General features: G+C 44.5%; 1 protein-coding gene across 6 annotated transcripts in view; it reads left to right on the top strand.

Moving 5' to 3' along the window:
• Positions 1-12,290, top strand: part of kmt2ca (lysine (K)-specific methyltransferase 2Ca) — a 156,043-nt gene that overhangs the window by 100,347 nt on the left and 43,406 nt on the right. For all 6 annotated transcript variants that reach the window (XM_053494647.1, XM_053494646.1, XM_053494649.1 and 3 more), the window contains exons 16-24: positions 451-567; positions 1,419-1,523; positions 2,377-2,481; positions 2,643-2,824; positions 3,571-3,735; positions 5,865-5,974; positions 6,861-6,947; positions 9,759-9,971; positions 12,073-12,201. In XM_053494647.1, coding sequence (XP_053350622.1) covers positions 451-567; positions 1,419-1,523; positions 2,377-2,481; positions 2,643-2,824; positions 3,571-3,735; positions 5,865-5,974; positions 6,861-6,947; positions 9,759-9,971; positions 12,073-12,201 — 1,213 coding nt within the window. The remainder of the gene's footprint in view (positions 1-450; positions 568-1,418; positions 1,524-2,376; positions 2,482-2,642; positions 2,825-3,570; positions 3,736-5,864; positions 5,975-6,860; positions 6,948-9,758; positions 9,972-12,072; positions 12,202-12,290) is intronic.

Below are 12,290 nucleotides of genomic sequence, written 5' to 3'. Positions count from 1 at the left end.
TACAAACTTACAAATGCATGCGCACACACACACACACACACACACACACACACACTGAAAATCACAAATGCTGGTTGTTGTCACTTTTGCTAATCACATCACATTTTTTTGCTAACTGTACCTTCTCCTGTCTCTCTCTCTCTCTCTCTGTCTCTCTCTCTCTGTCTGTCTCTCTCTTTCTTTGTGTCTGTATGTCTCTCTCTGTCTGTCTCTTTCTCTCTCTGTCTCATTCTCTCTGTCTGTCTCTCTTTCTCTCTGTCTGTCTGTCTCTGTCTTTCTCTCTGTTTGTCTGTCTCTGTCTCTCTCTCTCTGTCTGACTCTCTCTCCCTCTATCTTTGTCTCTCTCTTTCTCTGTCTGTCTCTGTCACTCTCTCTCTGTCTGTCTCTCTCTCCCTCTCTCTATTTGTCTATCTCTTTCTCTGTCTGTCTCTGTCTCTCTCTCTCTCTCAGGGTCGGGGGTCGGGGTTCCCCGGTCGGAGGCGTCCCCGTGGGGCGAACCTGTCGGGGCGAGGGGGCAGAGGACGATCCCGACTCAAGTTAGACAGCAGCTTCCTGGTCACCCCTGGGGTATACATCCCATAATACTCCACTCTCCATCATCATCATCATTCCATCACTGTACACACATGAACAGTAGAGTGTGTAGAGTGTGTGTGTGTGTGTTTATTCTCAGCATGCAGAGCGCTCACACACGGCGGAGTGTCTCTCGTCTTTCCTCACACTACTGAGTTCTGCTGTTTGTCTCTGGTTCTCCCGCGAGAGGGGTTTGTTCGGGATTTTCACATTCTCTCAGCAGAGACGTAGAGGAAGTGTGAGGCTCAGATAATGACACCATGCTTTTATATTGATGCCACACACACACACACACACACACACACACACACACACACACACACACACACACAGAGGGGAAAAAGATGTAAAACGTGGGGAAAAGATATTTACTGAAGTCAAGAGATAAAAGTTTTACAATAATAACATGTGATTTCATATTACAGTAATAAGAGTAATTAATACACACTGCAGAGATACACTTGTTAGAGAGGGGGGACACACAGAGAGAGAGAGGGGACAGAGAGAGAGGGGACAGAGAGAGACAGAGGGAAGGAGATGGAGCGTGAAGAAATCACAGTTGGAAGAAAGAGAGAGCAATGAAAAGAAAGAGGAATGAGAGTAAGGGAGAAAGTAATGGAGAGAGCGATGGAAGGAGAGACGGAGAGGGAGAGATAGAGTGAGACAGTGAGCAGTGGGGAGAGACAGCGAGACAGAGACAGACAGCTGGATGTGCAGCAGTTAATGGTTCTGTGGAACTTCTGTTGGTTTAATAATTTATATTTCTCACACTGATAATGACATCATACTGCAGGAAGTGAGATCAAAGCTAAAACCTGTGTGTGTGTGTGTGTGTGTGTGTACAGGTGAACTTTCTTGAGACTCCACACGTGGTGAAGGAGGAAGAGGAGAACAGTATGCACAACACAGTCGTCATGTTCTCCAGCTCGGACGCCTTCACACTCAGACAGGTGCGTGCAAGAGAGTGTGTGTGTATCTGTGTGTGTATCTGTGTGTGTATGAGTGTGTGTATGAGTGTGTGTATGAGTGTGTGTATGAGTGTGTGTATGAGTGTGTGTATGAGTGTGTGTATGAGTGTGTGTACCTGTGTGTGTACCTGTGTGTGTACCTGTGTGTGTACCTGTGTGTGTACCTGTGTGTGTACCTGTGTGTGTACCTGTGTGTGTACCTGTGTGTGTGTGCACCTGTGTGTGTGTGCATGTGTGGGCATTCGTCTGCGTGTATATGAGTGCGTGTGTTTGTGTGCATGAGTGGGTGTTTGCGAGTGTGCGCACGTGTGTGCATTCGTGCATGCAAGTTTGTGCGTGTGCATTCGTGTGTGCATGTGTGCGTGCATGAGTGCGTGTGCGTGCATGAGTGCGTGTCTGTGACTGTGCATGTGTGCAAGTGTGTGCATTTGTGCGTGCGTGCGCGCATGAGTGTGTATGTGCGCGCATGAGTGTGTATGTGCGCGCATGAGTGTGTATGTGCGGCATTCGTGTGTATGCGCGGCATTCGTGTGCGTGCGCGGCATTCGTGTGCGTGCGCGGCATTCGTGTGCGTGCGCGGCATTCGTGTGCGTGCGCGGCATTCGTGTGCGTGTGTATTCGTGTGTGTGTATGTGCGTGCGTGAGTGCAAGAGTGCGCGCATGAGTGTGAGTGCGTGTGCATAAGTGTGTGCGTATCAATATTGTTTGTCATTGTGAGGATGTGTGTAGTTGTCATTATTTGTTTAAAAGTAGGTGTGTATGTTAGAGATTCTTCTCATGATGTAAACAGTGTGTCTCTTTCTCTTTCTGTGTGTGTGTGTGTGTGTGTGTGCAGGACATGTGTGTGGTGTGTGGGAGTTTTGGACAGGGTGCTGAGGGCAGACTCCTGGCCTGTTCTCAGTGTGGTCAGTGCTATCACCCGTTCTGTGTCAGCATCAAGGTAACATCACACACACACACACACACACACACACACACACATACATTTAATGATGGTGTGTATAGGATTAGCAGCCCGTATACATTAACTTGGCCTGTGTGTGTGTGTGTGTGTGTGTGTGTGTGTGTGTGTGTGTGTGTGTGTGTGTGTGTGTGAGACAGATGACGAAGGTGGTGTTGAATAAAGGCTGGCGGTGTTTGGAGTGTACGGTGTGTGAGGCGTGTGGACAGGCCAGCGATCCCGGACGCCTGCTGCTGTGTGACGACTGTGACATCAGTTACCACACCTACTGTCTCGACCCGCCCCTGCAGAACGTCCCCAAGGGCAGCTGGAAGTGCAAATGGTACATACACACACACACACACACACACGCATGAAAGCCTGAGAGAGACCTTCCTATCTGTCTGTCTCTGTCTCTCCTTGTGTCTCTTTCTGTTTCTTGCCCTCTGTATTTCTCTCTCTCTCTCTCTCTCTCTCTCTCTCTCTCTCTCTCTCTGCCTGTCTTCCTGTCTAGCTGCCTGTCTCTTTCTGTTTCTTACTCCTTTTTTTCTCACCTCCTCCTCTCTCTTCCCATTTTTCTCATTGTCTCTTTTTTTTGCCCGTCTCCTTTTCTCTCTCCATGTCTTATTTGCTTGCTGTCTCTCTTATATCTTGTCTTATCTCACTTCCTGCATATCTCCCCGTCTTTCTCTCTCATTGTCTTTTACTCTTTCTCATGCTTTTTTCTCTCACATCTTGTCTCTATTCTTGTCTCTCCTTCTGTCTCTCTTCTTGCATCCGTCACTGTCCTTCCTTGCCTGTCTTTCTTTTTCTTTTCATGCCTCTATCCCTATCACTTTCTCTTCTAGTCTCTCTTTTTGTCTTTTTGTCAGTGTACAGGTGTTGTCTTTCTCACTTGTTTGCAGTCTCCTCCTTTTCTGTTTCTCTCTTTTGTCTCTTTCTCTGTTTCTCTTTGTTCTCCCCTCACTCTGTCCCTCCTGGAGATAAACATTTGTTTATCTGTCTCTCTCTTTTTCGCTCTCCCTTTATTTGTTTACCTGTTTGTTTATTTCTGTATATATATTAATGTCTCTTTGCCCCTCCCCCCAGGTGTGTATCGTGCACTCAGTGTGGAGCCACGTCCCCCGGGCTGCGCTGTGATTGGCAGAACAACTACACGCAGTGCGGCCCGTGTGCCAGCCTGGCCGTGTGCCCGGTGTGTGTGCGGGGGTACAGGGAGGACGAGCTGATCCTGCAGTGCCGGCAGTGTGACAGGTGGGCACTCCTCCAGCGTACAGGTGCCCGGGCTGGCACCAGAGAGAGAGAGACGCCGGTGTCTCGGGGGACTAACGGAGAAATAAGGAGCAGAGACGGACTGGCATGTTTATGTCTCCGTGAGACGAGGAGAATTAATTGAGTGCTCTCGCATTGTTTTAGTTTTTATTAACACACCAGTTTCAGATGATTAGACCAGTCTCACCCTCCAGCACCCAGACCAGCTGCCCTGTGGGCGTGGCTAACTGGAGAAACAATAAACAACACACACAAGTCAGTGTACATTTAGTCGGATGATTGCTGCTCAGCGTCGTTCTAGCTTCATTAGCGAAGCAAGTGTCAGTGTGTCTCCTGTGAGTGTGTGATGACGTGAGACACCGGCTCTCTGCTCTCTTACAGTGAGGACACATTATGTATTTCTGCTGATAATTACGTTCGAGGTGTGTTTTAGAGCTAATACCATAGCGGAAATATTAAAACACCATTACCTGATGCAAAAGTACTGTGCAAAAGTCTTAGGCACCATATTATATGCTGTACCGATTTTATTATTGTGTATAATCATTTAGTATTTCCATATATAACTTACAAATAAATAAATAAACAACATTACAGGAGAATATATACAGTAAAACCTTGGATTACGAGTAACTCGGTTTACGAGTGTTCCGCAAGACAAGCGAAGATTTTTATTCAATTTTGACTTGGAAAACTACATTGTCTTGGTTTACGAGCACCGGGTATCATGCATCATGCATGCGCTTCTTGATTTGATGCCGAGCGTCACGTGATCACAACTGAGCCAACGGTTTTTCTCTCTCTTGCGCTGCGGGTATTCATCTCTCCTGCTGGGTCTTAGTGCTCGTCTCTTACTGGTATAATCAACCTCCGTGTGTGTGTGTGTGTGTGTGTGTGTGTGTGTGTGTGTGTGTGTGTGTGAAACAGAGAGGGGGTGCTTCATTCACACACAACTGGCACGTCAAATTACGCGCACGCACACACATAACACACAAAGAAAAAGAAAGCACACACAGCGCCTGTGCGCGTAAATGGAAACACTTATCTGTCAAGATTTATTTTTACTTTTTTTTAAGGTAATGTGCAGGTTAATTTGTTTTATTTTTACTTTATTTTGTGTTAATTATTTATTATTATCATTTATTTTTATTTTTTTTGGGCTGTGGAACAAATTATTTTAATTTTCATTATTTCTTATGGGAAAATGTGCTTTGATTTACGAGTGTTTTGGAATACGAGCCTGCGTCCGGAACGAATTATGCTTGTAATCCGAGGTTCCACTGTATATACATCTTTTGCTGTTCTGTAATGTTATTTATGGAAATACATAAACACATAAAATTGGTACAGCATATAATATGGTGTCTAAGACTTTTGCACAGTACTGTGTGTGTGTGTGTGTATACACATTTTTTTGTGGGCCCCCTATGTGCGTGTGTGTGTGTGTGTGTATATATATATATATATATATATATATATATATATATATATATATATATATATACACACACACACGCACATAGGGGGCCCAAAAAATGTCTTGAAAAACTTGAAAAATATACGCCTCTTTTTTGACGATGGTCGATGGTGCGACAACGAACATCTTTAGAGGAAGCACAATACTACACGTAATTCCAGTTTTAAAATAATTTAGATTAAGTTAAAGAAATTGAAACAGATATTTTACTCTGACAGGCTGCACCGTGCCTAAAGATATAATTTAAAAACTGGTAGTTATTGTACCAGCCTCAGCAGCGACCTCATTTCCCCTCTCGTCTGCTCCACCCACTCATCATTCAGTATCAGCAGTATAATAATCACCATCTGATCATGTGTCATCATCTCCACCTGTTTCTCACTGGGTCAGGCCTTAAGTTAGATGCTTTTTATGCCAGAATGATTCATAGGTCACTGTGTGGCTCAATAAACACAAAAACATGTGTTACATTAATAATTTTTTTATTATTCTACTTTATTAGTCTTTTCATAGAGTTTCCTTTCTAGTCTTTTTCTTCATTGTCTTATTGTTCTCTCTCACACACACACACACACACACACACACACACTATACCTATAGACCTGTCTGTACCTAAACTCCTCCCCCTCCTCAGGTGGATACACGCGTCCTGTCAGGGTCTGAACTCGGATGAAGATGTGGAGAACGCGGCGGACGACGGCTTCGACTGCACCATGTGCCGCATGCTGTCGCCCCCGAACCCGGGTACGTCCGCTCTCCGTATGTGTGTGTGTGTGTGTGTGTGCGCACATGGAACGCTCAGAAGAGCTTTGTTGCCGACTTGCTTTAATGCAGATGAACAGTTTGTCTGTTTCCTTTCTAATGTGTAGGAATATTATGTAATTATGATGCGTAAGAGCATCTGGCTGTGGCACTCTGCTCCATCATTGCGTTAATTAGTGCTGCTATTTGAGAAAGGGAGAATCCCGCCGAGCTTCGGCTTTACATTTGCATTTCTTTTTTCCTCCTCGTTTGGCTGAGGCTTTTATTCCGAGTGACTCAGATGAGACACGATGCAGATGAGCAGCTGAAGGCTCCGAGACCCGGCAAAGGAAACCTCGTGCAGTTTTGTTCCGATCACAGATAAATTGACGACGCGGAAAAATCATTTTCATCAATAGCAATGATAATAATAATAATAATAATAATAAATATTACTGATATTAAGGATGAACCTCGCACAGACACGGCTGAGTGTGATCCAGCAGGGTCAGCACAAGACGCAGAGGAGGGACGGGTTTCAGGGTTTGAGGTGAACTGTGAGACGGGTTCAGGCGTCTGGGTTCGAAGATAACCAGAAGCCCAGCGCTCTCGGAGACGTTCGAACAGCAGCAGCAGCAGCAGCAGGAGGAGGATGTCAGAGGAACACCGCCAAATTCAATCTATTAAAATTAGCAGATGACCCAAATGTGAGATCTACTTCCAGCCTGCTGTCGTTTATAACGCCGTGCCTTTTAGGCTGATGGGTTTAGTCCGTCCTGAAGACAAACAGCCCCCGGTTTCTGTTACCATCTGACGAAAGCCACAACAAAGCAACGTAAAAAAAAAAGAAAGGAGAATAATTGTTTTTTTCTGTTTTGTTTATTCCTAGTTGGTCCAGTTGTGAAGCTCACAGAGAGCAGCAGCATCCCCGAGCCACCGGTGGTCATACAGGCCGCGCCTAGAATCAAGGAGTATGGTAAATACAAACACACATACATAAAGATCCAGATGTGTGTGTGAGTGGTGTGAAGCGTGTCAGTGGTGCAGGAGCCAGACGCCAGGTGATGCTTTAGTAAGGCGAGAATAGTGAAAAGGGTTGGGGAATAACTCACCTAAGTGAGGGTTAGGTGGGCTGGTGCAAAGGATGCAGTCCTCGGACCTACGGGGACGGCAGCGGGTCGGTGGAAGGTCGGTCGACGGTCCGAGTCTGAAGATGAGGCGGCCGAGGACTGGGATTTGGATGGTCCTCTTATAGGACCTGATAACACCAAGATAGTTGATGATAATACAACGTTTGTGTCCAGGGTTGCTGGCCGAGGTGCTGAATGGCGCATCGTGGTCTCTCTTCCTGTCACAACATTAAAATATCTATTTAACGTGTCAGTTATGTATGTGTCGTTTTACCTAGACCAAGTGTCCTTTATCTTAAATATTAACATCAAAAACATTGTAACGTAAATCACAGACTAAAGACTTTAGAAAGAAAAAAGAACTACATTAAAAAAAGGATATATAAAAATGAAAATATATACGATGGAATATTTGTGCAGTGGGACTCGGGTGGTGCAAACGTGTATCGACAGTAAGCAGAAAGTGTTGCACAAATTATAATAACCGTATTTACAGTCTGGAGTTTAACAACAGTGAATATTCAATTCAATTCAATTCAATTTTATGTATATAGCGCTTTTAACAATGGTCATTGTCTCAAAGCAGCTTCACAAAAAAAAGATAATAATGAAATGAATGATGAATGAATGAATAATAATGAAATGAATGATGAATGAATGAATGATGAATGAAAATGAATGAAATGTCTCTGATGAGCAAGCCAAGGGTGACGGCGACAGTGGCAAGGAAAAACTCCCTGAGATGGCAATAGGAAGAAACCTTGAAAGGAACCAGACTCAACAGGGAACCCATCCTCATCTGGGTGATAACAGATAGAAATAACATCAAGTGTGTTGTGCAGGTGAAAGTTCAATATATCAGAAGTTGTGTAGATTCAGTTCAGCAGTAGGTGCAGAGGGCAGATGGGGTCAGATCACTGGAAGCACAGGAGCAGGATGTGTAGCTCCAGCCATCATAAAGCAGAATCTAGCTGGAGCAGGTCCTTCTCAAGATGCCTTAGAAACCTCGCAGGGTTGGCCTTTGTCTACTGAAGCTGGCACAATCTCCAGATGTCTCAGGATGGGTAGAAAAATACAGAAAAGATGGAGAGAATTAGCGTAGTTGCCATTCAGGATAGGTGTACTGGAGTATGAGGTTATGGGATGAGTTACGCGTATGCCAGATTAAAGAGATGCGTCTTGAGCCTACTTTTGAATTGGGAAACCGTGTCTGCTCCCCGAACAGTGTCTGGAAGGCTATTCCAAAGCTTTGGAGCCAAATATGAAAATGCCCTGCCCCCTTTTGTAGATTTAAAAATTCTGGGAATTACCAGAAGTCCGGAGTTTTGTGATCTTAAGGGACGTGGTGGATTATAGCGTATCAAAAGACTGGTTAGGTATGAGGGAGCTAAACCATTTAAAGCCTTGTATGTAAGTAGTACTATTTTGTAATTAATTCTAAATTGAACAGGTAGCCAGTGCAGGGATGATAATATAGGTGTTATATGATCATATAATAATTAGAGTCTTAATAATAAAAAGAGTCTTAACGCCCATTCCAGCATGGCATATTTTTTTCCTTTTTATCTAGGTGCCTTATTTACAAAGCTTTATTATAATTTCATTAGTTATGACCTCACCCAAACGTATGATCCCATGTTATTTTAAAGGGCACCTATTTTATGCAAAATCATTTTTTCTTCTGAAGAATATATTTTTTAGATATTCAGATCACTCTCCTGTGTGTGTATAAACAAACAAAAAACATGAGAACAGCGACTTACTCTATTGTTGTACTGGCCAGTGTTTAAACAAGCCAAGTGGATTTTTGCCCCCTATTGTGACATCATACAAGAAGAGCCCCTCCCCCCCTGCAAGAGGTGTAACTCAGGATGAGGCTTAAAATAAAGGGGGAAATAAAATAAATAAATAAATAATAAAATAAAATAAAAAAAACCCTGACCAGTGGGAAGTTAACCAACACACACACACACACACACACACACACACACACACACACACACACACATGCACACACTTAGGGGGAGCGTTAACTTGTTCAAAAAATAGCAATAAAATGGGACTTTTAATGAAAGCTCATTTCTTTCATCTTTATTCTAAGCGCTTGTCGTAGGGGGCGTGGCTACAGAAGTAGGTCACATGACCAAGCAAGCATGGCTTCTCTCTTTTAAACATCTATACCGTTTAGACTAGAGCTAGACAGTTTGTGTTTAAACTGAAACGTCAGTAAAAGATATTGGAAACGATTGAGTATAGAAAACATTTAATTAATTTTATTATTAACATGTTGCACCAGGTCATAAATATTATACAGGTTAAATACAGCATCAGGTTCACATTTACAGACATGACTGATACCTCAATAAATTAATTACATTTCACTCGACTGCTTATTCTGGGTTTACAGATTGGTTGTCATGACGACAAAACCTGTGCATTCTGCGAGCTAATTTAGCTGATCTTAGTGATGATGTACACCAGCCATGATTGTTCTTATCAGAACCGATATCCTCTGGTCCTCTCATGCCTGTGAGATGAACTCTCGTGCCATGTTCTTATCGCTCGGTGTGAGCTCAGCCGGGTTGAAGAGACGGGGCCGGTCTTTATTGTAACGATGTGGAATTAGGATTGATCTGTCTTATCTGTGTCCATATCAGACTTCCAGAAGACGTACACTCAGGACGGCGTGTGTCTGACCGAATCGGGTCTGTGCCAGCTGCAGAGCCTGTCCGTGCCCTCTGGACGGCGCCGCCGGGCCAAACCCAAACTCCGACTCAGGATCATCAACCAGAACAGCGTGGCCGTGCTTCAGGCGCCGCCGGATCCACAGTCCGAGTTCTCCAGGGAGGGCGACATGGACGACAGCAGAGGTACGCCATGGTTTCGGTGTGTGTGTGGGTGCGTGAGTGCGTGGGGTAGTGTGTGTGTGTGTGTGTGTGTGTGTGCGGTCTGATGTTTGAGGTTCTGCCCTTCAGCATTACACGCGCCACTGATACAATCGTGTATCTTGGAGATATTACTTCTGGAGATTTCCTCATTGTAATGTTATAGTTCATCATTTCCTGGGGAACAATTACACTTATCTTAATGAGGCATCCTGTATGTTCAGCCGGTTTAATGTATACGCCTCGCCCTGGGAGCAGCTCGTTACGTGTAAACATCACTCCCTTGGTATGTCCTATGTATATGTTTTTCCTCCACGGTCATTTTTTATGGTATGCACTTTGGAGTGGAGTGTTTTCCCAACATTGGGCTGTTCAGTGCCATTATTTCATCACCATTCGTCACCGTCGATGCTGGTTAAAGGTCCCATATTTATATTTATATATTAACAGTCTTCAGCTGATGACGATGTCCGGTCAGATAATGCATTTCTCAGACCTCAGTAAATTAAGTATATGAGCTAGTGCTGAGCCATGTCCCATCAACTAACCAGAATACAGCAAAGTTGGGGGGGAGGGGCTCTTCCTATATGAGGTCACATTAGGGGGAAATCTCTAACTCGCTCATTTAAGCTCTGAGGAATAGAAAAAAGTAGGGTTTCTTTTTCATTGCACACGAGAGACCCATTTGAACTTCTTATAAAAATATCGATTTTATATAATAGGTGTCCTTTAAAAGTCCAGAATGATACAAAGGTGGCTACACACCAGCGCCATGCGGAAATTTATTTAAGTAAAAGTACAGATTCTTCCTGTACTTTGGAGCGGAGTAAAAGTAAACAGTGTCCTCTAATAAATACAGATGCATGGAATATGAACTTAAGTAATAAGGTCGTGTACTGTGTCACCTCTGCTAGGATATCTTTCTGGTTAATGCGCGGGAAAATCCACTTTTCCATCCGCCGTGTTTAGATCATTGTTTAAGCTGCTGCCAGGTTGTTTGGGGGCGTGGCCTTTTTTAAGTTCTCTCAGTTGTTGTGTGAATCAGAATAAGGAAATACGTCTTAATCATGTGTGTGTGCTCGCTTCCCGAGATCAGACTTTGTCCGTGTCTGTCCGAGTCTTCTGCAAGCTAAAGTAAGAGCGGTTGTTGGGTTTATTTGGGGATAAGCGGGACTTCCGCTGTTGTTTGGATAGCGTGATCACGACGACCACATGGCCTCATGTCATTGATCTCTAATACGCTGTTGAGTCGATGGCGGAGGATCCGTTCAAGTCGCTCTAGTGTCTGATCAGCACAATGAGACGCAGCCCTGTTACCTAAACAGAGGGAAAGGTTAAGCGCTGGATGAGGAACGCTGGGGCGGGATGGAGACGTGCAGCGGTGCGGGGCGCGCCACAGCGTCTAATCAATCTGATTTAGGGAGAGAAGGGAAGCGTGGAAAAAGCAGCAGTCAGTAAAGCGCTCGCTCCATGAGCTCCTGGCCCGATCTCAGCTAATTAATGACGGCTTCATCCATCAGCAGGACAGGAGACGGGCTGGAGGATCTCGATCGTCTCGCAGCAACACCAAACTAAACAAGACTTCCTGCAGTCGTCTGGATCATCATATGATCACCAGGTTTTTTAGACCAAATAAAATAAAAAAAAAAGAAAATAATGTCTTTAATCTTTTTGTTTGTTGGCGGAAATTATGGTATTTTATTAACTTATGGTCTATTTTCTTTTACAAGAATCAGAGTTTTTCAAAATCTGAAGATTTTGGCTAATTTACACATGAACGGGTTATTTTAATAACCAGATTGTTTTTGGTCTCTGTAGACAGAATATCTCTCTTAACCATGTTTACCGATGTATTTGTTAATATTTTGGCACCTGGAGGAGGCCAGAAACGTCTGCGGTAGGGAGCGGGGGCCACGGACACGTGGGAGGAGCAGGATTGAAAAAAAAAACAAAAAAACATGGTTTCGCTCTCGGCTCGAGCGTGTAGGCTGAGGGTCAGGAACCATCGATCGAGATTTTAGAACTGTGTGTATGAATGTGTGATACAGTAACCTGCTCAGTGAGATCCTGCTTTGCTGCGTTGCAGAGGGCGATCTGATGGACTGTGACGTGAAGTCTGACTCCAGCCCCGAGCGAGAGCCCGTCGACGAAGAACTGAAGAGCTCTGAAGGCCTCGACGGAATCAAGAAGAGGAAGAGGAAACCCTACAGGCCAGGTGAGGAAACGGGGGGCGAAAAGGGAAGTGAAGAGACGTGTCGAGGGAGGGAGGGGGCGTAGGGGAGGAAGGGAGAGGAGAAGTGCACT

This window comes from Clarias gariepinus, chromosome 4, assembly GCF_024256425.1.
Source record: "Clarias gariepinus isolate MV-2021 ecotype Netherlands chromosome 4, CGAR_prim_01v2, whole genome shotgun sequence".
Lineage (NCBI taxonomy): Eukaryota > Metazoa > Chordata > Actinopteri > Siluriformes > Clariidae > Clarias > Clarias gariepinus.
Note: the sequence above shows the minus strand (reverse complement) of the source record. Positions and strands in the feature narration are given on the sequence as shown.